The 27,062-nt window shown below is 37.2% G+C and overlaps 1 protein-coding gene across 1 annotated transcript in view; it reads left to right on the top strand.

Annotated features, from left to right (window-relative positions):
- Nucleotides 1-25,602, top strand: part of PDGFD (platelet derived growth factor D) — a 114,592-nt gene extending 88,990 nt beyond the window's left edge. Inside the window, exons 6-7 of the mRNA XM_037744401.1 lie at nt 13,199-13,413; nt 22,970-25,602. Of these exons, the coding sequence (XP_037600329.1) occupies nt 13,199-13,413; nt 22,970-23,095 (341 nt within the window). The 3' untranslated portion in view covers nt 23,096-25,602. The remainder of the gene's footprint in view (nt 1-13,198; nt 13,414-22,969) is intronic.
- The last annotated feature ends 1,460 nt before the right edge of the window (nt 25,603-27,062 follow it).

The raw sequence follows: 27,062 nt of genomic DNA, 5'->3' as shown, positions 1-27,062 counted from the left end.
TTTATACTTATTGGTTCAGTATCCCTAATCCAAAAATAATCCAAACTGCAAAATGCTCCAATGAGCGTTCCCTTTGAGAATCATGTTGGTGCTTAAAAAGTTTTGGATTTTGGAGCATTTCAGAGTTTAGATTTTTGTGTGTGTGTGTGTTAAAAAATGCTTTTATTCAGATATCTAAACAACTCTTGAATTTCAGTTATAAAGAAACAAACTCCATTTGAAAGCAGGCAAAAGTCTTGAACATTTAACCAAAAAATTATACAGGTACCAAAGAGGCACATAAAAATATGCTCAATATATTAGTCATCAGTAAACTGCAGATTAAAACCATGATGAGATACTGCTAAACACATATTAAAACTCAAACTTGAAACTTAAATTTTTAAACTAAATTTTCAAAAATTTAATATTAAAGGATCTGACAACATCTGGTGCTGATGAGAATGTGACATAACTCCCCAATCCTCCCACTCCCTGCTATTCCTCCTGTAGCCCTCCCACCCCACCACAGGTCCCAGTGTGTGATATTCCCCTCCATTTGTCCATGTGTTCTCATGGTTCAACACCCACTTATGAGTGAGAACATGTAGTGTCTGGTATTCTCTTCTTGTGTCAGTTTTCTGAGAATGATGGTTTCCAGCTTCATCCATGTCCCTGCAAAGGACATGAACTCATCATTTTTTATGACTACATAGTACTTGATGGTGTATATGTGCCACATTTTCTTTATCCAGCCTATCATTGATGGGCATTTGGGTTGGTTCCAAGTCTTTGCTATTATAAGCAGTGCTGCAATAATAATATAATAATATGTGTGCATGTGTCTTTGTAATTGAATGTTTTATAATCCTTTGGGTATATACCCAGTAATGGGATTATTGGGTCAAATGGAATTTCTGTTTCTAGATCCTTGAGGAATCGCCACACTGTCTTCCACAATGGTTGAACTAATTTACACTCCCACCAACAGTGTAAACATGTTACTATTTCTCCACATCCTCTCCAGCATCTGTTGTCTCCACATTTTTTAATGATCACCATTCTAACTGGCATGAGATGGTATCTCAATGTAGTTTTGATTTGCATTTCTCTGATGACCAGTGATGGTGAGCTTTTTTTCATATGTTTGTTGGCTACATGAATGCCTTCTTTTGAGAAGTGTCTGTTCATATCGTTTGCCCACATTTTTATGGCATTGTTTTCTTTCTTGTAAATTTGTTTAAATTCTTTGTAGATTCTGGTTATTAGACCTTTGTGAGATGGGTAGATTGCAAAAAAGTTTTCCCATTCTATTGGTTGCCAGTACACTCTAATGATAGTTTCTCTTGCTGTGCAGAAGCTCTTAAGTCTAATTAGATCCTGTTTGTCAATTTTGGCTTTTGTTGTCATTGCTTTTGGTGTTTTAGTCATGAAGTTCTTACACGTGCCTGAATGATATTGCCTAGGTTTTCTTCAAGCATTTTTAAGGTGTTACATATTATATTTAAATCTTTAATCCATCTGGAGTTAATTTTTGTATCAGGTGTAAAGTAGGAATCCAGTTTCAGCTTTGTGCATATGGCTAGCCAGTTTTCTCAACACCATGTATTAAATAGGGAATCCTTTCCGCATTTCTTGCTTTTGTCAGGCTTGTCAAATATCAGATGGTTGTAGATGTGTGGCATTACTTCTGAGGCCTCTGTTCTGCTCCATTGGTCTATATCTCTGTTTTGATTACTGTAGCTTTGTAGTATAGTTTAAAGTCAGATAGTGTGATGCCTCCAGCTTTGTTCTTTTTGCTTAGTATTATCTTGGTTATGAAGGCTCTCTTTTGGTTCCATATGAAATTTAAGGGTTTTTTTTTTTTTTTTTTTTCCAATTCTGTGAAGAAAGTTAGCAGCTTGAGGGGATAGCATTGAATCTATAAATTACTTTGGGTAGTATTGTCATTTTCATGATATTGATCCTTCCTAACCATGAGCTTGGAGTGTTTTTTTCAGTTCTTTGTATCCTCTCTTATTTCCTTGAGCAGTGGTTTGCAGTTCTCCTTGAAGAGGTTCTTCACATCCCTTGTTAGTTGTATTCCTAGGTATTTTATTCTCTTTGTAGCAATTGTGAATGAGAGTTCACTCATGATTTGACTCTCTCTTTTTCTGTTACTGGTGTATAGGTATGCTTATGATTTTTGCACGTTGATTTTGTATTCTGAGACTTTGCTGAAGTTTCTTATCAGCTTAAGGGATTTTGGGCTGAGACAATGGGGTCTTCTAAATATAAAATCATGTCATCTGCAAATAGAGACAATTTGACTTCCTCTTTTCCTAATTGAATACACTTTATTTCTTTTTCTTGCCTGATTACCCTGGCCAGGACTTCCAATAATATGTTGAATAGGAGTGGGAAGAGAGGGCGTCCTTGTCTTGTGCCAGATTTCAAAGGGAATGCTTCCACTTCTTTTGTAAAGCCTACCTTGTCCCTTGTTCTGTCCCTGTGATGTCTACCTACCCCCTATCCTGGTAAGGTTAGAAGCACTTAGGACACCACGTTACTTTGTATGCACGTGGTGCACTCTTACTGTACTTTTGGGTTTCCTCTAAGAGGATCTAGGATCTCAGTCCCTCCTATAGTTCTCCACTCTGGCTGAATTAATTCACTGGGGGAACTTTGAAAACCTATGGATTCCTAGTCCCACCCCAGATACACTGACTCAGAATCTCCATGTGGTGAGACTGGGATATATATTGACATTATTTATGGTTCCTAGGAGAGTGATCCTTAGAGACAGCCAGTGTCAAGAACCACTACTTTAGAGATTGTTCATCTTATATCTACAGCACTTGGAATAGTCTCTGCCACATTTTAGATGCTCAATTAATGTTTGTGGAATTGAAGATATTAATAATCCAGTGTTAGTATATTTCTAAAGTTTATAAAATCTACCTCATAGACTGGAGAGGGTAGCTTTACTAAAAATGTCTTTAGTTACTGAAATAACCTTGCTGGAGCATTCAAGGTGATACACTATGTGATGTTTGTGACGGAGTAAACATTGTCTCTCTCCCCTGCTGGCTTAGGTCCCATTTCTTAATCTCATCTTGTTTGAAATGGCCCTAAGGCATTTTTGTACTATTTCATTTAACCCTGCCAAGTCACCACTGTCTTTGCTCTTGTATAAATGTGCTGATTTAATTGTTTATCATTCCACTGATGCTGATTCACCTACACATATCACAAAAACAAAGGAAGTCAGATTTAATATTTCAGCTGGTATTTTCTGCTTTGAGAACATAAAATACAAATTCATGGCTTGTATCTCGATCTATGAGGAAGGGAGAAGTGAATAAACTGTGAAAACAGGAAAATAGCTATGGATAATGGAAGTCCATTGGGTATCAAATAAAACTTTGCCTCTACAGGAGCTCTGTAAGTCTCCTATCAGTATAATAATTTCTTAATGATGTTGTGCAGAAACAAGCTTGTCGTTTATTAATAACTTTTGCACTCTTTCTTCTGATTTGTCCAGACAGATGGAAAGTGGCATTTTTCATGATTGCAAGGAGCAGGATTCTAAGATGACATTTGAATGTGAATACACAAAACACAGGGTTTTATGAACTCTGGAATAAAATGCAGACACACTGAGTAAAGAATTTATAATGAATCAGTAACATTTAAAATATGAAGGTTCATCTTTTACAATTAAATGATATGTTTTGCTTCTTTGTATTTAGTAGAAGGGAGGTGAGGTGGTAAGCGAGCTTTTTGTTCTCTTCAAGAAGAGAGATGAAAATAGAGAAGGGAAAAGGACAGTAAAAGTTTGTTGAGAAAATAGGAGATATAAAATTAGCAAATAGTGAAACCAGGATGCCAAAGCAATAATGTCTACATTTTTAAAATTCACAAGTCATAGATAAGCTCAAACTTGTCTGTAAAAGCTTCTGGACTGAAGATAATATAACAAGTTAATATATTCAACTTTCAGTTTCCTAGGAGGTAATAGAGAAAAAGGTAGCATATATAATTGAAATCTCTAGATAAATACAGTTCCAAACCCAATTTTTGCGAATAATTTCAACCTATGCTTTTAACCTCAAAGCTGCCCAGAAGTTAATTTTTTAAAATGAATGTTTTAAGTTCAAGTTGCATTTACTTTTTATGGTATACACACTAACAAGTATAGGAAGTGTGCATAAAATTAGGTGAAATTATATGGCTGTTCTTTCTACGAGCTACATAAATGCTCCTTAAATTGCAGCATTACCACTGCAGTTTAACTGAAACTAAACTGCAATCCATTTAAAACATATGGCTGTGAATTTAAGGACAAGGTATAATTATTCCAGTTCATAGCATAAATTTCAACATTTCTAAATTAAGAAATGATCAGCCCTGACTGGACATTAACTGAGAGGAGATTTATGGAGATAAACAATGTAAGTAAGATCTGTTATTTTGCTTATTCCAGGAGAACTTGACTTTCTAGAATGATAGTGTGTTTGCTAAAGAAAAATCCTAGATGTAATAGCAAGGAGTGAAACCCATTTTCAAAGCTTGTGTTGTGATGAAATATGAGCAAAATTATTGGGGCACTACAAATTAATAGTTTTAAACTATGAATTAAAATACATTATTCTCCAAAAAGTAATCATTTTTAGATACACATGCTAAAATTCACACGTACTCCTCTTTTAAAAAGTGTTTTAGGCCCAATGCAGTGGCTCACTCCTGTGATCCCAACACTTTGGATGGCCGAGGCAGGCAGATTGTTTGAGCTGAGGAGTTTGAGACCAGCCTAGGCAACATGGTGAGATCCTGCCTCTACAAAAAATACAAAAGTTAGCTGGGCGTGAATTGTATGCCTGTAGTCCCAGCTACTTGGGAGGCTGAGATGCGAGGGTCACAGAGCCCAGGGAGTTCAAGGTTGCCATAAGCTGTGATTGCACCACTGCACTCCAGCCTGGTCAACAGAGTGAGACGAATCTAAAAAAAAAAAAAAAAAAAGGTATTTTAATATTGAATGCAATAAATATCTTGATATTAAATTAATTCCAAATCATGATGTTTGACATATGAGATTTTTTGCAGACTCTAGATGGTTAGATGTTATAACTTTGGAACAATTACCAACATATTTCCAAGGATCTAATACCAATTCTGTTATTTTCTCCATGACATTTTGCTCTAAGATCTAAAACACTTGACTCTAATTTGGAAATTATTTATAGGTAAATAGCTAGCATAAGAAACTGAGAAATAAATGAAATAAATGTTTTATATCAATATGTTTTAATTGGTTCTGAATTCTCTTAGGTCAGAATACCTTCTTTTAAAAAATCATTTATTGCTTTTTTTGGTCATGCCTCTGTATGCCAAACAGGACAGAAGTTTTGATTTTTCAAAAATGATTCCAAATATAGGAAATTACTCCAAATACTAAACTTTTCTGATACTATTTACCCAGAAATTTTCTAACACCATTTTGCTCATTGGATGTTTTTTCTGCTAAGCTTTTCTTTTAAAGGCTTTTGCCACTGTTTATGACTCGTATGATTTATAAGTATCTAGATGCCCCACTTACCCTGTTTGCCAGGCAAGCATTCATATAAATCATACCGTTGTTTCTCATGTTGTGTATGTCTGTGAGACCACACATGAAAAGTTTAAGATAATCTCAGCAGTGAGACAAGGACACTTTCAGTTGTTTTTCCTCCTGGTGCCTGTGCCACCTCTGCTTTTCTCCTAGATGCAATTGTCCATCTTTGTGGATGTTCTAACCCCACTCTCATTATCAAAGTTATTCCACTCATCCAGGCATGTGTCTTCTGCCATGATTTAAGTTTCCTTAGGCCTCCCAAGCAATGCATAACTGTGAGGCCATTATACCTCTTTTCTTTATAAACCACCCAGTCTCGGGTATTCCTTTGTAGCAGTATAAGAATGAACTAATACACTTGCAAAGGATAATGTTAAGCCTGATGTAATCGAACTGAACACACCTGATCATTGGCTTTTTATATTCAGTTCAAGGTAGGCATGACCTTCCATTCCTTAGTAATCACAATTGCAGAATCTCATTTCCTTCTAGTTTTAGGTGCTTCTGATTTAAACTTCGTTCTTTGATCTGTGCTACTTACTACAATAATAATGAGAGCATACCTACTGAGAGCTAGGATTTAGACCTGTGCTTCAAACGCTCAAAACTCATTTAATCTTAACACATTTCTTGGCAGGAACTACAGTGATTCCCATTTTGCATAGAAAAAGAAAACAATTCAGCAAGTTTCTGTGAGAGCCAAAAAATAGGGAATCATGACATGAACCTGCCCTTGTTGGCTGCAAAGCTCATGCTGCGGGCAACTCAATGGTGTTTAAAGCTCAGGGATTCATAGTCTAGTAAATGAGAAAAAGAAATTTTAAGACCATCTCCTAACTTGTTTTTCTAAATTTTTCATTTCATAGATATACTTCATACATCATCCCAGGTCATGAATTCCCAGAGTTCAGAGAATTGTTTTATGATGATGTCACTGCTTTCATGTCCAACTCGGTGCCTTCCAGATATTCATTCAGCCATCCATTGATTTTCCAGTACATATGTGCTAAACGTCTACTTATGTCCAGTGGCTTTAGGCAAGTCACTTAACTCCTCTGCAACTCAATTTCTACCTCTATCCAGTGGGAATTGTAATATCTAAGATGAAGATTTTCTGTGAGAATTCAGTGAAATTTGAGTTTGGGAAAGCATCTCACATAGTGCTGGACACATAATAGTTGCTCAGTAAATTTTCATCCACTCATTGCTTCACAATGTTTTCAAACCTTGAAAATCAGGAATTGTCTGATTGAGAACCTTTTACTGTGATTTAGATTAATCTGTGTTTAACTGGTGATAAATGTTTTCATTCTAAATTGTTAACCCCACATGTGGAGTCATAAAATCCAGTGTCTTTCATAATTTTAATTTTAAAGTATCCTGATAGTCCCTCATTAAAACTTATAGAATAATTGTTTTTTCCAGATTTATTTGCACTTCCACATTGGGACTAAAATGTGAAAACAGTTTTCATAATTATTTGCTGATTTATAGAAGAGGGAATCTCACAGTGAGATTATAATGTTCATAAAGATGAAGACTCCTCCTGGCGAATTTATGAACCTTGAGAAAGGCTAAGAGCCCCTGGTTGCTTGGTACAAAAATGCTACAATTATTCCTATAATCCCCTCACCTCCCACCCCATCCCAAAGCCTCATAAACCTAGTGCTGCAACATTAGTAAAATGTTTACACTTTGAATAACAGATTGTGGCACTATCCGCCACTTGGCAAAGGCAATGTTTCTTAGCACCTTGATGTTTGCATCTGAGAACCAGTCTTCTCAAGACCATGCTCTATCCTGTGTGCTCCTCCTTCTGTATTCCACAAGCCTTAGTGCCAGTCATCTCATGCATTATGCTTCATCATTGGCAGAGCTGGTTCTAGAATCCTAGTTTCTTCATTCTAACCTAACACTTTCCTACTACACAACATCTTAGACCAGTCTGGAGATAAGATCCAAACATTCAACATATAAAGTATGAGTACTACTCTATGCATTCCTGAAAGATAGTTGGAATTGTTTCTGCCTTTCTCTATGATAAAATATTAAACTTAAAAATCTATAGTTTATTTGATTCATTCAGGTAGTAATTATTGAGTCTCTGTTTCTTGCAAATGGAATCTGGCACAAAGACAATGTTGTGCTTCCTTCAGCAGCATCTTGCTCCTAATTGTTGAAATCAAATGGTTTTAGAATGAGCTTGAATGAGCTGCATTTGGTCCTTACACTAGGGGCAAAGTACTAGAAGAGAAGAGATAAAAAGATAGCTCTCTACCAACAACAACTTTTTTAGTTCAGTGGAAGTGAAGCACCTGAATACAGATGCTTCTTAACTTTTGATGGGTTTACATCCCAATAAACACATTGTAAGTAGAAACCACATTTAATGCACATAGCCTACTGAACTTCATAGCTTAGCCTAGCCTACCTTAAACATGCTCATAACCCTTAAATCAGCCTACAGTTGGACAAAATTATCTAACACAAGGCCCATTATATAATAAAGGTTTAATGGCTCATGAATTTATTGAATACACTACTGAAAGTGAAAAACAGAATGGTTTTATGGGTGCTCACATTAACATACACAGCTGAAAGTACCATCAAAAAGGCAAACAACCATGTTGAACAATTGTAAGTTGGACCATCTGTAAAGAAAACAAATAAGGTCTATGAAGTAAGCAGTATGACAGAGGGCAGGAAAAGTGTGGAGAAGAGAAGTGGTCATAGTAGAGGTGGGGTGAATATGCCTTTCAACTTGGGCTCTAAAAATTAAAATAATTTAGCTGAGCAAGCTGAGATGCCAGAGAAAGCAAAACAGGACAAGAGCATGGGGTTCAAAAACAGCATGGCCCTACTTTAAGTGCTCACTCTCCACACGCCATCACCATGTGCTAAATATGCACTGGTATGTAGGCTGCTGCTGCATGCCTACTAAGAGTTTACAAAGAATTTTAGCATTATAAAGGCTAGACCTTATAACAACAACAACAAAATGATTACCAGTGCCAACATGGTGAAACTCCGTCTCTACTAAAAATACAAAAATTAGGGGCATATGGTGCATACCTGTGGTCCCAGCTACTCTGGAGGCTGAGGCAGGAGAATTGTTTCAACCCAGGAGGCAGAAGTTACAATAAGCTTAGCTTGCACCATGGCACTCCAGCCTGGGTGACAGAGTGAGACTCTGTCCCATAAAAAACAAACCAACCAACAAAAAGATTACTGGCTATCTACAAGGACATGCAGCAGTTTAATTGGATTCTCTGGCAGACTCTGGATGATCAAGAGAAAAAAAGTAGATGATGCATCTGTCAGAATCAAGATTGATGAATGACCAGCACCATGAAAGCCAACTGATAACTTGATGTTTAGAGGCTAACTCAAGGAAACTAGCCTCTTGTTGACCAAAACAAACAGTAAATTATTGTGCATGGGGAGAACAAAGGTGCTTTCCCATGTTCAGAGTGAGGAGATTATTTTGTTTGACAATAAGTTTTTGTATTCACAAAAACGGACTTACCTTTACATGCCTTGATTTTGACCCAGTAAGGCACATTTTAGACTTTTGTCCACTAGAACGTGTAACTTACATAAAATAAAAAATATGTTTCACTTTTAATAAGGAATAGATTTTTAAATTTAAATCATCTTAAGCTGATCACCCACCCATGTTGTGCTTGCTAAGTATGTGAAATATTATATCGGTTTTATTTGTCCTACAGAAACTAGAATCTCTAGGATTCTGGCATTTGTTCCCACCAAGGACAAATCATTGCTATCAATCCATTCAGTTCCTAGATGAGGCAAGAAAGGATTCAAGGAGAAATGAGGACAAAATGAAGAGTATGCATTGGCCAAAGTCCTCTCAGGCCAGATAAATGAAATGTTATATTGCAATACCAAAGACAAAAGTAGACTCTGAATAGCTGTCTGGTTTATTATTCAGAACTGAATAAATGGATGAGCATACACAGGAGCTCATTCTTGGGTATGTGTAATCAATGACATTGAGAACATGACAGGTTAGTGCCTATGGATGCACCTAGGAAGCCAGCTCATTTGCACAGCAAGTGGTCCTCTGGTGGGAAGATTCCAACATGGCTTGTGGAAGCTGCCCTCTGAACATTTCGTCAGCTCTTCACAGTGGGCTCATATGCGCAAAAGGCATGAAGAAACCTGGATTCAAACTCTGGGTCTACCACTGACTGGTTGTATGGCTATGGACAAGTTTTTTTCCCCCCTTAACTTTTCAAAGGCTCAGTTTCCTCAACTGCAAAAGTAATAATGATTGTATGTAATTCATCGCATTTATGGGTATTTTATGCACTCATGAGCACGGCACCTAGCACTTAGTAGTCTAGATGGCCAGGATCAAAAAGAACAGATTGACCGTCCTTACTCCCAGCCCTAATATTAGGAACTGTAATGTCCAATCCAGAGCTGAGATTCCAGAATTCATATTACTTCCCAAAGCACCTCTGTGATTAGGCTGTGCCTAGAGGCAGGGGCTACAGAAGGAAGGGTGCTCCCCTGAGCACTGTGCAGCATACCACACTTGACCAGCATATCCAGAGAAAGTCTTTGAGGACAGGGGAGCCTTCTCAGCCATTCCAGAAAACTGCCAGTATGAGACCCAAAAAACATGACTGATGTCAAAGCCTTGATAAAGCAAGACTAAAATTCAAAATGACAGAGAAAGAAGGATTATTCCATGCTGTAGACCAGGATGAAATAAGGGATGTTAGATGAAATTATTGGGCCCTTGAATTAAACTTGTAACATTCTTGCTGCTCTGAAATGTTCAGCTATGGGGACTGATGCAGGAATGGAAAGGGCAGACCCCCTCCCTGGGTTGATACCACATGGCCTGCCTCCCTCACAGAAGTCTCGCTCCAGAATTTTTCTAACCCAAGCACCAGAAACCTTAATTGCTGCTCAGCCTCTGTCTGGCTCCCTGCTCTGCTGCACTGGCTAATCAGTCTTCTTTGACTGGAAACTCAGTATCCCCTGCAGAAAGTCTGCAATCACGCTTTGAAGTTATTTGCATCCAGTCAAAACAACCTTTTAGTTCTAATTCTAAATAGAGTGCCTTGGTGGTGTTAATTGCCTGATATGTAGGGCTGGTGGATTCTACAGCAGTAATGCTGGGCCATAGTTCTTAGTGACATTCATGAATTGATGCATAAAACTGACAGAATTGTGACTCTCATGGTGAGTAAGAAATGGAAGTAACCAACGGTAGTCAAAAAGTTATACAATATGAGGAGTTTGGTTTGCAATAGAATCGGGCTTACCTGCCTTCTCCTGGTTTGTGGAGGGCACTTTGGAGTTTAGTGGAAGTCCCATAGGGAAGTGCTGTACTTTGGCTTGGGTGTCTTCTGAAGATAAGGGTGAGGCCATTTACCACCCAGCCCCAGTTCAACATCCCACAGGAATGTCCAATACAGCCCTCACAACATTGCTCTTCTTTCTTCAACTAATGGCTTACTGACCATCCCTCTGTTCTTCTTAAAATGGCAGAGACTATGGGGCAAAAGGGAGAAAGGCTTCAATTCCAGTTTTACCATTTATTGTTAACTCTGAGTAAATAATACCCACTTCAGATAGGTGGGGAGCAACTAAATGTAGTTATATCTGTAAGGTGCATAGCAGAGGGCTGAACTAAAGCAGAGACAGTGCTGCTTCTTGTGTCCCGTTCCTCTCTGCCTTCCCACTCATCACGATCCCTTGCTGCTAATTGCACCTCTTTAGTCCTCCGTGTTAGACAAATATCTTCCCATTATCACAGACAGCAGATTTGGCCCTCTTCATCAGCCTTGTCCAGAAGCCCAGGAATGCACAGGCCAGCATCAGTATTTATCTCAAGGTGACACTTGTAATGGATGATTGCTGTACTTCTTAATCCATTTATGTAATCCTTTCTGCTTTGCTTGCAGTTATTTTCAGTGCTTTAGCTGCAATAAAATGGTTCCTTTCCCAAGACAGAGTTCATTCAATTTAAATCTGGATTGATTAGAGCTAAAGTTATGACATGTCTTTACAAAGGAAGAAAAAAACAGAAATAAATTATGCACAGTGATTATTTGGCATTTATTCAGTTCCCACAGTATCCTGGGCTCAGCATATAACAACTGGGGATAAATCCCTGCCCTTGAGATTCAAAGTGCAGCTGTAGATATAAAAAGACAAACGGGGATGCAGTTAATGGACTCATGGTCCATTCTCGTTCCTGCAATTTTCCTTAGATGCATTCTACTGACGTTGTCCTTGGCTTTTGACCTCTACGCCCAAAGACTTCTTTTTTCTTGCTCCTTAAGCAGATTTGGTTTACACCTAAGACATTTATTGCGGCTAGATTTTAGGGTGAGCATGATGATATCTGCCTAACATTCACCGGATTCCTCCTGTGGTGGCCTGGTGCACACCGGGCATGCATTAGGAAATGGTGGTGGGTCCTGTGCAGACAAAAGGACTTGCTTCTGTGTTCATGTGAGAGGATACTGATATATGTGTGCACCAATAAGAGCATTTGCATGCCAAATGGATGGATGATTGGATGGACTTCAAGAACACTGAATCAAATCTAATTTATGTAACACAATAATACAAATTCAATTCAAGTAAATATTTATGACTTAGCTTTGAAAATAGTGTGATGCTTTTAGTTCATAGAAGTCCCACTAACTATATCCCCCCAATAATCATTTATATAAAGTAACATCCAAAGAAGAAAAAGAGGGAGAAAGACCTAATATATTTTTTAATGTTGTTTATTTGACTTTAAAGGAAAAGAATGTGAGAGGGGGAGATTCAAATGAATCTAGATGAATAAGAAGAGCTGGCATTGAGTGCCAGGCATATTACATTCAGTTCTTCAAATGATTACATGTTATAGATGAGGAAGCAGAAGTTCAGAGCCATTAAATAACTTTCCAACTACAAGGAAGCATAGCCATGATGTGACTGAAGGAAGTTGTAACTTTACTGCAGTTCCCAAGCACTTAACCACTATGCTATACTGCCATCTAGGACCCAATGCACAAGTATGCACTATATCCATGAAAAAAAAATCATTTTCTCTAACATGTTGGTTAACTTTGAAGTTACAAATAAAACAAAAATCCTTTTCTTTATTACATTTCCATGTGAAATTTCACTGCCAGGTAAATATAATACAGTGATTGTCCCTAATGTGTCCTAGATATAATTCAAATTATATTTTAGTAATGGCTTAGAGTCAGGATTTATTTAGAATGAAAAGCAATTTATTTTGTCTTTTTGAAGATAAAAGCAATTATTTTAATTTGCCAAATGTTTCATTTTCTTTCCTCAGAACTTTTTTTGCATAAAAAAGATGAAAGGAAATTTAAACAAAGATTTTAGCCAAGGTTTTTGTTTTGTTTTGTTTTTGTTGTTATTTTTGAAGGGTAGATGGGATCAAGAGAGAAGTTAGGTTTTTTACTTTAGGTTCCCAGTAATTGAGAGCCTGAGGATGGATTTAATTCCAAGGTTAAGATTGTCCTTACAGAATCTTCCCACTCTATTCCCAAAAACACATGCTGAGCACTTGTGCTTACAGTTGTGTGTTTGCTTACGCAGTGTGTGTGTATTTGCTTACAGTTAACCTGGATAGGCTCAATGATGATGTCAAGCGTTACAGTTGCACTCCCAGGAATTACTCGGTCAATATAAGAGAAGAGCTGAAGCTGACCAATGTGGTCTTCTTTCCACGTTGCCTCCTCGTGCAGCGCTGTGGAGGAAATTGTGGCTGTGGAACTGCCAACTGGAGGTCCTGCACATGCAATTCAGGGAAAACTGTGAAAAAGTATCACGAGGTATGTCATTCTCGGATTTCTTATTGCAGTGCTTAATCTATAGGATTCAGGAGGACAGGGCCATTGCATACAGTTGTTCAAGTTGATCACTGCACAAGGGCTCCCAGCCAGGGTGTGATTAGGAGCTGAAATTCTACCCACACTAGGTTTGCCAAGTCAAGCGCCCTGATAAAAGTTAATCTCATCTCACTGTTTTTTCTAAATTGAACAATACACCATGTGGATCAACAACAGTCTTGTTAGAATATATAATCAAATGTGTGATACAGTAATTTCAGAGCTTACTTCACCTCCTTGCAGAAAGACAGAGGAAAAAAAAGAAATATGATATTATTCATTTACAGGATGTGACTCAAAAATGAATAAGCAAAACCTTAATTCAATTATATTACTTAATAAATTTGGCACAATAAAGATAGAAAAATATAAATTGCCAAAGATCATTACATTTTCTAAATATGAAGTATGTTTCAACTGGAAATGATCATTTTTTTCTAACAACTATTAAGTGCTACTCATGGAATCAGCTCTTGGATTATGCAAAAATAAACAAATGTAAATAGAATATAGGAGGAACAAAGACGTAAAGCGCATAGTAACCTTAATAATAGTAATAATAGCATTTATTGCTTGAGAAACACTATTGTAAGTAATCATTAGCTCATTTAGCATCCCATCATTAATATTGTAAAAATGTTGCTATTTTTATTCTTTTTTTATAGATAAGTCAACTAAAGGCCTAGGAGAATCATAAGTTAGCAAGCATGGCATGGTCAGTAAATCACAGAACCAGGACTCCAACTCCAATCCACTGGCTCCACAGTCTATGTTTTTCCTGTCACTAGTAATATATAGCACTTCTTTGAGCATAAAAGATAGAGTAGACTGAAGAGGAGTTAGAGCTATTCCCTGACATAGACAGCAGGTCTAATTGCTTTATGATTGTGGGAACACGTGCAAGTCACTAAAGTTTAGAGACTCGGTTTTCACATATGTGAAATTGGACTGATAAATTAATATACCAGATAACCCCTTCCAGAGTTGCTCTGAGGGTCAAATAAAACAATGCATATGAAATGTATTTTGCAAGATGTTAAGCATCATACAGAACTATGTTTTAAAATATACACTAAAATATAAAGCAAACATTATCATTAGGAATTACTGTTTGAGTTGCTCTCCATCAGTGTCCGCAGCAATCCCATTACTGGGTATATACCCGAAGGATTATAAATCATTCTACTATAAAGACACATGCACACATAAGTTTATTGTATCACTATTTACAATGGTAAAGACTTAGAACCAACCCAAATGCCCATCAGTAATAGACTGGATAATGAAAATCTGGCCCGTATATACCATGGACTACTATGTGGCCATAAAAAAGGATGAGTTCATGTCCTTTGCAGGGACATGGATGAAGCTGGAAGCTATCATTCTCAGCAAACTAACACAGGAACAGAAAACCAAACACTGCATGTTGTCACTCATAAGTGAGAGTTGTACAATGAGAACACATGGTCACAGAGAAGGAAACGTGACACACTGGGGCCTGCCGGGGGGTGAGGGACTAGGAGAGGAATAGCATTAGGAGAAATACCTAATGTCGATGACGGGTTGATGGGTGCAGAAACCACCATGACACGTGTATACCTATGTAACAAACCTGCACGTTCTGCACGTGTATTTCAGAACTTAAAGTATAAAAGAAAAAAGTCCACCAAAACAAAGGAATAGATAGATAGTTCTCTCTAAATAAAATCTCCAGCTTTGTCAAACTGTTTTTTGGAGGCTTTTGTTGTTGTTATTTGGGTTTTGATTTTTATTCTGAAAACAATACAAAAGTCATAATAAGTTAGGAGGCTACTTCTGAATTAAACAAAAATAAGTATGTAATAATTGCTATTTTCAACTTGGAAATGTAGGAAGTTGTGCCACAATGACCATACTTACTTCAGACAGGGAAACATTATTTCAGACTTACATGGAATGTATTTTCTTAATTATAAGAATTGCTTGCTCCACCCCACTGTTTTCAAAGGCAAAAAAAAAAAAAAGTTCTCATATCTAGAGAATGCTATAATCTATGTTCATTGCGTTTTATTTTTGTATGAACTGATGAACTCTAGATTGTATGTTGTCCTTCACTTCTAAGAATCTGAATTTTATAACCTTTAATCATACGCTGAGGATAAATAGTAGTCAGGTTATAGTTTAAATAATCTAGGAAATGACAAGGTCTGTACCTAGTAGTAACTGTGAGGAAGAACATTCAAGGTCAGGCCTTTGATGTATTTGTGAAGTGCTTTATTTTTATCTTTACGCTCAGAAGTTTTAGCTTGATTTTAAAAATTACTTATTGTGGGAATGGCAGAGTGAACCATATACCCCTAAAGACCCTTACCTCCCAGCCAGTTAGTTCTGAAGAACACTGAAGGCCTGGCTATCCTCCTCCTTTTAGTTCCTTTCTTGTCGCTCCACACAATAACCATTACCTGCAAATTTCTGTTCTCAATTAACATGTAAAGGGGAAAACTCTTGATCTCTTGGTTCAGTCGCATGAGTGGGGCTAAAACATTGGCATCCTTCAAAACTATCTAAGCATCTTTTTAAGACATGTGTCATAATATTTTTACTTCTAGAACTCTGCAGAGCTCTATAAAATCACTCTGCCAAGTGCTGGACAAAAGGAAAAATAAGCATCCATCACCAGCCAGAAACAGTACCTGAAACAAACTCTCCTGTCATATGCCCCTGAGACTCCTGAAATACCCTTGAGATGTGTCACAATTATCACTTTCAAGTGCCCTGTGGAAAATAGCAAAAGGCTTATTCCATTTCCAGAAGGGGGGTTGCTTGAGCCTAGTCTCTTTAGGGAAAAATTCTAGTCCTTTAATCTTCGAGTTCTGTGTCTGTATTCTTACCTCTGAGAAATGAGAAACCAGTTTCCCCAGCTCATGGTTGCAACTGATGAGATGTGAAATGAGTTTCTGTGAGAGACGAGCTCCCTTAAAGGGGTAATGAGACCTTGTCACATAACAGGCTTCTGTGATTCTCCACAAATATTTCATTAAGCTTTCTAGTTTCCTAGATTTAAACTTCTTAACATTAAGAAGTTTAAATCTAAGAAACTAGAAAGCTCCTAATGAAGCTAATATCACTGCTTTTTTCACTGGTCATATTAGTTCTCCTGTAAAGTTTTCAGCAGTTTTCACTGTGCAGTAAAATGTGACTATCTTTATTATTTCTTGCTCTCAAAAGTTTGTAGGTACCTTATTAAAGGATTTTTGCTCTTTCTTAACAATTGTTCTATGCTTCTTGGAATATATTAGATATAGGGGGGAAAAATACCTTTTCTTCTACCCATCTTATATTCATGGCTGAGGCCACCATAACAAAAGACAGAATAACAAAAGAAAAGCATACTCATTTATGTTTTATATGACACAGAGGCCTTGCTAAGGAAGAAAAGGCCCCCAAAAGCAGTTCAACCTGAGAATTATTTATAGTATGTTTGATAAAGTGTGGATAGTTGTGGAGAAATATGATAGGGCAGAATATGATCTAATGGTAATAAACTGGAGAAAATTAGCAAGGCCCATTTGTTCAGATTCTTTTTTGTTCTACCTTTGTCTTTGGAGATAAAGATTCTTAGGCCAGGAGCAGTGGTTCATGCCTATAATCCCACCATTTTGAGAGGCCAAGGTGGGATGATCTTTTGAGGCTACGAGTTCGAGATCGGCCTGGTCAACATAGCGAGACCCCCATCTCTAAAAAAAAAAAAAAAAGAAAGAAAGAAAGAAAGAATTTTCTTTTAAGTAGCCAAGTGTGAAGACATGTGCCTGTGGTCTGAGCTACTTGGGAGGCTGAAGCAGGAGAACTGCTTGAGCCCAGGAGTTCAAGGTTGCAGCAAGTCATGATGACACCACTGTACTCCAGCCTCGGTGACAAGGTGAGACACATAAAAAAAAAAAGATGAGGGGAGATTCTTCTTTCTTCTGAATATAGTAGCAGCATTGCTCACATGAGGGTCTTAGGACTTGCTACATGGGAAGATCAGAAAATCCTAGGTTTTGTGACCTACTTCAGGATAGAGCATGAAGGGAAGGTCAGAGTGATCTTTCTGCTTTTCTTGTTTTCTCAAATTCCTTCAGCTTAAAACATTTGGGAATACAGTGTCCTGATCCCCATCATAGGATATAAAAGATACTTTGGTAGTGATTTCTGTTAAAGGGAGGATTCCAGAAAACAAAGTATTGTGTAGACAATTAGAAGTTACTATTATTTCAGTTCTCTTCTTTTCTAGTGTATAATGAAGGAACAGGATATTCCCTAAAAATATAGTGACCTATTATTAATACTCATTGTTTTACACAATTTGGTGCCCTGGCTGCATGCATTCAGTCAACAGCCAAAAACATAGGAAGCATCAGAGAGATACAAATAGAAGTTAATTTTCTGTGTTCTTCCTCTCATGATTTTGTCAGGATGCTTGACAAAACCACCTACACTGTCTAGTAGAACTTTCTACGGTGATAGGAATAACCTATATTTGGACTGTTCTGTATGGTAGTCACTAGCAACATGTGGCTATTGGGCACTTGAAGTGTGTGCAGCACAAATAGAAACTAAATTTTTTTATTGTATTTGCTTGAAATTTAAATCACCACACAAGGCTGTGGCTACCTTGTTGAATGGCACAAGCCTAGACCCATCAGCACATTTATAGCATCTATAATCATTTACATCTCTGGACAAAATGAAAAAAAAAATTACTTTAGAGGATTCTTCTTATTTAATGTAGAATTTTGTATTAAACATTTGCATTTTATCATAGTTTAAGAGTTAGGAGATGTAGTAATAAATAGTTACAGATTATCTTCAACTTGATGGTTAGATTTGTATTTTTTTGACTTTTCAGTGGGTTAATTGGGGTTTTAATGCATTCACAATTTAAGATGTTTTTAACCTCCAATGGGTTTATCAGGATATAGCCCCATCATAAATCAAGGAGCATCTGTATTTATACACGAAACATCAGATTAGAGCACTACACTGCTGACCTTCAGATTTGAGGTAACAGAATAGTACTTTGTTTTTACATGTTTGAAATGTCTGTTACTGAAAACAACTTAACTAAATTTTTAAATTGAGACCAAAGAAACAGAAAAGAAATTTTATGCAAAAGTATTTATTCTCTAGCAATAGGGAGTTTTGGGGTCATGATTAAACCTAACCATAACAAAAGTCAAGAAAGTCTCTTTTCTATTATTTTTTTTTAGAAACCGCATAGCTAGAACTTGTAGAGTCTCTCTGCCTCTTGTCCTTTCTCCACCTTTGAGTGAGACCATGAGGCCTTTCCTGTGGTGTTTTCCTGCCAAGAGAGGGCCATAGAGCAGAAAAATTGCAGAACTAGAAAAGACGTGAGTTCTGATTCCAGTTCTGCCACATGGAGAGGCAATGAGGACCAGCTACTTAAAACTTCCCAAGGCCTCAGGTTTCTTCACTTAATCCCCATAATAACCCACAATTTTGAGTTCCCAGGCAAACCTGAAATTACATCACTTTCATTATCTGTTGTTACACTTTATCCTGCCCCCAAAATCTTATCTCACTGAAATTGTGTAAAGAATAAAAACAAATTGGTGGTTGAAATGCTAAGTAAATGCAGAAAGAATAAAGATATGATATGGAACAGTAAATGTTTATGGATGGATTATAAAAAAGTTAATTCACTCCTCTTGACAATGGCAATGGTAACACCTGTGCTTCTTACCACCCTAGGATACTGGGTGAATGAAGGCACCTGAAGACTATAAAGTACAAGGCAGATGTGGGTGGAATTAGATGAGAGCCTGGTCTGGCTTTCTCAGTTCTGATTAGATTTTTTCCCTGATGACCCACTTACAGGTTACTGAACTCCTTAAGTATTACAAACTGTACACACTCTCTCCTTTCTCAATCTAGCTTCACATCAGGCCTTCCTGCCAAAGCAGCAAACTTGCCACATGGGACAAGGTACTCCCCAGGCAGACAAAGCCCATCTGTGTCATGAATGATACCCAATGCTAATGCCATGCTCTGAAAGTTAGTGCCCAACCAGGCTTTCTATATTGTTTCCTGCAGTGAGTAGGCTGAACATGTAGTCATTAATCCTCTAAGGTACTGTCAAAATCATTTAACTATTTGGTTCTATAAAGTTAAAACTACAACTGAGTACATCTCATAGTAAACCTAGAGTCTCACAGAAAGCTTCTATTTGAAGTAAGTATGCACAGATGTCATGATTGAATTTTCAGAATTCATGAGCATATTATAAACCCCTAGTATAACCCAGCTTTTTGTCACTTTCAAACTTAACTTCTTAGTATAACAGTGTTGTGCTGCTTGTCATTTATGTCTTTTTAACTGAGTACTATGTCTTGGGACTTGATATCAGTCCTTCTGTTACAGTGTTAGCCACTGCTGCAACTATTGACTTCAGGTTGAGTAACTACTCAGGGAGAAGATAATATGTTATCCCTTCTCAAGATATTTTTGCTTGTAGTCACTTAGTTTTCAGAATAATTCACTGGCATCCCTTAAAAATATTGATTCCGTGTACATTTTTTACAAAGGCTATAAGTATGAAAGAGGTCAAAAGAGAAGATTTTTTTTCCCCTTAAAAAACTGTGTGTGCTGAATATAGCCTGCTTTAGAAGTTAGGAAGAATCTTAAATAAACTCTTAATGATTCAGGTTTATATAATGCATTTGTCCTGAAATATGTACTTGTGTTCCTTTGTCAGCCATTAATTTGAGAACTGTTACAAGGTCTTAACAACCTTTTTTTATATTCCCAATAAACAAGAATAGACTCAGCAGATAGCTTTTCTGCCTGGTATTGTTTTATTAGTGTAACTAGCTTCATGGCAAAGATTTATTCAGAGGTTTATTGGCAACAAGGTGAGTAACTGTAGTTAAATATCTTTTGTGATAAGGTAATTTGCAAAACCGAGTACCTTTGATTTTCTACAGTGTTATGAAACCCACCAACTGGCTCGGTCACACTCCATTTAGTAGATGTCAAGTTTTCCTGGCTTCATGTGGTTTTCCAGAGGGTAGAGAGGAGTCAGGATCCTCATTTGCACCCATAGGTGTTAAGAAACAGCCTGTTGCCACCTAGTGGATTTGTTATTTCCAGGTATATGCTTGCAGCTGTGAATCACAGCTCAGAAAATAAGAAAGTGCTTTGTGAGGGTACCTCTTGTCCTTCAGCTGCTGTAATTAATTCAGTGTTCCTTCCCTTTAAAGGTGACCAGATAACCTATAACCAGCCAGTTTGCTTTCTCAGATAAAGGCTTTTCATTTTTCTATGTGCCCTCAAATCAGCCTTGCTTTCTTCCTCCTTTTGATGCTGTGTACCTGAACTTAAGACTATTACATGATCTGAAAGCTTTGAACATCAGTGCTGTGATCATCCAGTAAGGCAGTCCAATTTCCACTGTGTTGAAATAGTGCTTTCCTGTCTTGTCTGGGAAAAATTGTCTGCCAATTCATTTTTCTCTTCTTATCAGCAAAACACATGTATACTGTGCTCACGTTGCTTAATATAAAACATAGAGAAAATCCCTGAACAATTGGAAGACCAGTTAGAAAAACTGCCCAGGCTCTTGCTCTCATCCCAAAGCATACACTTTTGTTTGCCATCAAATGAAAAAGCAAATCGACAGAGCTCTGATTTTACAGGTGCCAGTCACCACAAATTATTAGGCCTTGATAACAGTCTTCTTAAACAGCAATCTTTATCATACGCTCAGCTTCTTAGGAATTATTTCCCTTTCCTGCATCCCCCTGGTTCTCAAATCTGTTTCACAGGCAGATAGTCTTGGAACATAGCAACTAATTTATATTGGAGAAGTTATTGGCAAAGCTATAGGAGTCCAAACCCCAACCCCTTCCAAGGCACCTATTGTTAAGTGCAATAGAATTGCAGGAGAAGATGATAATATAATCAACTACCAAAACTGGCCTTTGGACTAGCTTTACCTATATCAAATTTCTGACATCTTGTCTCCCTAATGAACTCTCTTATGGGATATCTTTCTGCCTCAATTTTGTACTCATAATCCTTTTGGAGTTTTGCTACAAATAGATCTCTGTATTCCATTCTGTGTCAGCAGAGTGCCCTAACTTGATTGAACATGAAACAAATGCAGTGATTTATTCTCTGCCTAACTGGACTGTCTATGGAACAGCATGACAAAATTCTAAATGAAAGGAATGTGCAGCCCATGATGCATGAGTGCGGGGGACTCTAGCCATCAAACTTTCATCTAGGCTAAAAGTTGAAGCAAAGCATAACAGGTCTCCCTGCCCGTTCACATGGGGAACCAGACATACCCTTGAGACACAAAAGGAAATTGAAGGCATGTTAGAGAGGCCTTAAGTCACAATATGCTAGGAACCTAAATGTCCTGATCCCAGATCCTGTTGTCAGGTCCAAGTCGCTGGAAGACCCAGGACAAGGTACTTACCCTCCTTTAGAATCTCAGTATAAAGTGGGCATAAAGATACTTTTTCCACTATTTGAAAGACTTGTCTGAGGGTATAAAGAAAAAAAAAAGTGCCTTTGCAAATTATTCAAAAACCATAAAATGCTACAGAATTATTTGATGGTGCCATGACTGAGTTTAGAATCTAAAAGAAAAATAGGACAAAATAAAAAATAAAGGCTAACAGGAATCTAAGAACATAAAGGAAATAATCTGTTAGTCTGCCTATGTAATACATTAGAAAACAAGTATGTAATTTTACCAAGTATATGCCTATGTCATAGCTAATGTTTGACTAAATGAAGGCCACTGCAGGGGAAAAGGTTAGCCTATATTTAAACTACTAATTTAAGAAATTATGTTTAAATTTATGAATTTAAAAATTAATGATATACTTATTGATTTAATAAATGCTATATTGATACATGGAATTGATATACAAAGGTTTTAGTGGAAACTGATCTGTTTTAAATTGCAAAGGATATTATATGCTAACAAATATACAGGAACATAAACACATTTTTACTTATTTATGGCCACTAATGACCTTCATCAGGGCAACATGTTTTACTTCAACCAAAGATTTAGATATGCCAGCATATTGTGTTCATGAATTTATTCATTTTCCTGTCCATGCTAATAATAGGCTCAGTATTGTATTTTTCTATAACACTACGCCTTGGTCAGTATAATCTTTATGGTAATATTTGGAACAGCACCTGGCCCAAAAGCAGGCCCTTAGAAAACTATTAATGAATACCTGCTAAGACACATGAAATCATTTGGGTACTTCACATAGGTAATGCTGGGGCATTGCTCTGGGATCAACTGATTCCTCCACTTCAGGGAGTCAGCTGTTTGTAAAAATGTATACATGTGTGCATTCTGATAGGAAGCCCATAGCTTTTGTTGGATTCTCAAAGGGTTATGAACTAGTTGTCAAAAAGGTAATAAGTAAGTGGGATCTGATCGAGTTGAATTCCAAAGGCTTTCTAACAGGAGATGTGCTTCTTGTCCTAGGTATTACAGTTTGAGCCTGGCCACATCAAAAGGAGGGGCAAAGCTAAGACCATGGCTTTGGTTGACATCCAGTTGGATCACCATGAACGATGCGATTGTATCTGCAGCTCAAGACCACCTCGATAAGAGAATGTGCACATCCTTACATTAAGCCTGAAAGAAACTTCAGCTTAAGGAGAGTGTGATAAGAGACCCTTTTCCTACCAGCAACCAAACTTACTACTAGCCTGCAATGTAATGAGCACAGGTGGTTGCTGAGTCTCAGCCTTGCTTTGTTAGTGCCATGGCAAGTAGGAAGGTATATCATCAACTTCTGTATCTAAGAATATAGGATTGCATTTAATAATAGTGTTTGAGGTTCCGCACACACCCACACACACACAGAAATATATTCAAGTCTATGTGTAAATAGAACAAATGGTTTATTCAGTATACGTAACCAGGTACACCAGAACTTACATATGTTTGAGTTAGACTCTTAAAATCCTTTGACAAAATAAGGGATGATCAAATATATGAAATATGTCTTTAGAAAATTTAGGAGATAAGTTTATTTTAAATTTCAAAACACAAAACGATTTTGAATTTTGCTCTCTTAAAGAAAGTATCTTGTACATTAAAAAACAAGATGAGCCTTTCTTACATATACATCTTAGTTGATTATTAAAAAAGGAAAAATAGGGTTTCTGGAGAAAAGGCCACTACATAAGCAGTTTTTCCATGAGACACACTACATAATCACCAATGTAGACTATAATAACCTGTCTCCAAAACCATGTCATAATAATATAAGTGCTTTAGAAATTAAATCATTGTGTTTTTATGCATTTTGCTGAAGTATGTTTATTCATTTAACACTTATCTCAAAAAATTACTTAGAAGCTTTCTTATTATAATCCTACAAAAGACAACGTATAAGCTGTAACTGAATTTTGAATTGTTTTTCTTTGCAAAATCCCTTCACAAAAGCAAATCCTTTCAAGAATGGCATGGGAATTCTGTATGAACCTTTCCAGATGGTGTTCACTGAAAGATGCAGGTACTTGAGAACTTACAAAGTGAGCATGAAACATTGACATAACTGGAAATTAGTTGGGATATTTGGTAGAATCCATATTTAATAATGGATTCCGTTCTCCAAACTATGCCAATTAGTTTAATGTATCTTACTTTTGTGTTCCTGTCTTTTTGAAATATAGACATGGATTTATAGTGGCATTTTATATTTGGCTAGCCATCATAGATTATTTATAACCTAAAAGCTTTTGTGTATCAATAAAAAAATCACATTTTATTAATGTAAATTTCTAATCATATACTTGCTCGCTGTTCTGATTTCCTGTTTCTGAACCAAGTAAAATTGTCCTAGGGGCTCTGGTTCTTAATCTATGGAGCTTGCTTTAAGAAGCCAATTGTCCTTTGTGGTAACACAAATTTGGCCCTGCTCTCCTACTGTTTAATGGAGAACTGTTTTACATTGGTTAATGACAACTAGAGTAATTTTTCCTCCCTGCCTCCTTTGTGTCTATTTTAAAGGAGACTAACTCCAGGAGTAGGACATGATTCATCATTTTCCAAAGCAAGACACTTACTTAAGAGAGCAACATGGAAATTGAGATAGCTCAGGGATGGCTAACAGAGAACTACATTTTTCTTATTGCCTTGAAGGTAAAAAAAGAAAAAAAGCAGATTTCTTCAGTGATTCTGTGGTCCCACTGACTACAACCAGTTTGGGTGACAGGGCTGGTGAAGTCCCAGTGTCAGATGAGTGACCTAAATATACTTAGATTGCTAAGTATGGTGCTCTCAGGTCCAAGTTCAACTGTTCTTAAGCAGCTCAATTCTTCTCAGTTCTTTGAGATGAAAGACCTGTGCTTATTGAAGACGTAGCTTCTAAAACTTTCCTAAAAGTGTCTGATGTTTTTACTCAAGGGGTGAGTGGTAAAATTAAATACTCTATTGCTCAATTCTCTGGAATCCCAGAACACAATCAGAAATAGCTCAGGCAGACACTAATAATCAAGAATGCTCTTCCTCTTTATTGCCGCTTTGCAAATTTCCTGTGAAAACATCAGCTTCCTGTACCAAAGTCAAAATGAACGTTACATCACTCTAGCTTGAACACCTCACATTGTAGCTGTAAATATAAAAATTTAGAGTGTTCTACCCAATTTTCAATAAACCTTCCAGGCTGCAATAACCAGCAAGTTTTTCAGTTAAAGCCCTATCTGCACTTTTTATTTATTAGCTGAAATGTAAGATGTAAGCAGACATATTCACTCACTGTTTTGCCTTTCCTAAGAGTTTTATTAAAACTTCTCCCTTGGTTACCTATTATCTATTGCACTTCTAACATGTAGCCAATATATCTATTTGATAGCCACCAAGGGAATAAAAAGCTCACCGTACAAATTACATTTCAAAACAAACCCTAATAAATCCACATTTCCATACGGCTCACTCACCTGGAATAATACTTTTTATTCAATACATTCTTATAGGGCCAAACACTTTCATAAGTAGAGTTTTTTACATTTTTTGTCATATCAGTAACATGCAGCTTTTTCCTCGCATAGCATTTTTTATAGCAAATGTACTATGCCTGTTCATGAAAAATAAATATTGCTTTTGAAAAAAACTTTAGTATCAGTTGCAGTTTTAAAAGGTGTACACTGCTAAAAATAGACAACTTCCTTTCACTAATGCATCAAAGTATTTGAAATGACAGAAGTGAGTGATTTCTGAAGGCTTCCTTTTATAATGCTTGAAAGAATGATCACCTTATTCTGCAACTACAGCCTTCTGCTCTGTGTTTGTCCTGCAGCTGCATAGTGGGGCAAGACGGGTTTTGTTTCGTTGTTGCTTTGTTTCTTCTTCATTTGACTCCTTCCCTATGGGTCTTCTAAGGAATTGTTCTCCTCTGGCATTCTTCCTCACCTAAGAAAATCCACATCTGTCTCTTCCTTGAGACCTGAAGTCAACAACATTACAAGCTCTTTTCCCTTTTGTCCACCTCACCTCCTTTTCCCATCCGGGTGGACAGCCCAGCCAGCTAGCGCTTCAGTGTTATCAGTTCAGGAAGGCCAGTTTAGGAGCTACACTCCTATAACATTTGCTTTATAATCTGTGAAGAGGCACATAGCATAAAGAGAGCTCTTCTGGCTGCAAGAATGTTTGCTTTTGATTGTAGCCTAGTCTTTATCATCATTCTGCTGGAGACAGAGTAGCAGCCGAAGTGTTGAATGAAACTCTGTCATTTTAGTGGTTTTAGGTTGTTTGGGGAATGCGAGTGAAGACCTGTATTCTGTGGAAAGAATTAATTTTACCATGAAAAATACTAGTTAGTGTGTGAGCATCAGGGAGGGATGGGGACAGGATCGAATAATTCTGTGCCTAATAGCTAATTCAGATAACTTGGGTTTTTATGTAAAAAGTCATAATAATCACATATATATATGACTATATGACTATGTATATGACTATATAAGACTATGTATATGACTATATACATATATATAGGGAAAGAGAGAGACTGTGGCTAAATTTCTTTTTTTTTAATTATACTTTAAGTTCTGGGGTACATGTGCAGATCTAGAGTACATGTGCAGATCTGGGGTACATGTGTAGATTGTTACATAGGTATACACACGCCGTGGTGGTTTGCTGCATCCATCCCCCCGTCACCTACATTAGATATTCTTCCTATTATCCTTCCCCAATCCCCCCATCCCCTGCTGTCCCTCCCCCAGCTACCCCACTCCCCAACGGGCCCTAGTGTATGATGTTCCTCTTCCTGCGTCCATGTGTTCTCATTGTTTAACACCCATTTATGAGAGAGAACATGCAATGTTTGATTTTCTGTTCTTGTGCCAGTTTGCTGAGAATGATGGTTTCCAGCTTCATCCAGGTCCCTGCAAAGGACATGAACTCATCCTTTTTTATGGCTGCATAGTATTCCATTGTGTATATGTACCACATTTTCTTTATCTAGTCTATCATTGATGGGCATTTGGGTTGGTTCCAAGTCTTTGCTATTGTAAACAGTGGACTGTGGCTGAATTTCTTTTGACAGAAGTCAACAAATATCTACCAC

The sequence above is a fragment of the Cebus imitator genome, unplaced genomic scaffold (genome assembly GCF_001604975.1).
Source record: "Cebus imitator isolate Cc_AM_T3 unplaced genomic scaffold, Cebus_imitator-1.0 Scaffold171, whole genome shotgun sequence".
NCBI lineage: Eukaryota > Metazoa > Chordata > Mammalia > Primates > Cebidae > Cebus > Cebus imitator.
This window is presented reverse-complemented; position numbering and strand designations above follow the sequence as displayed.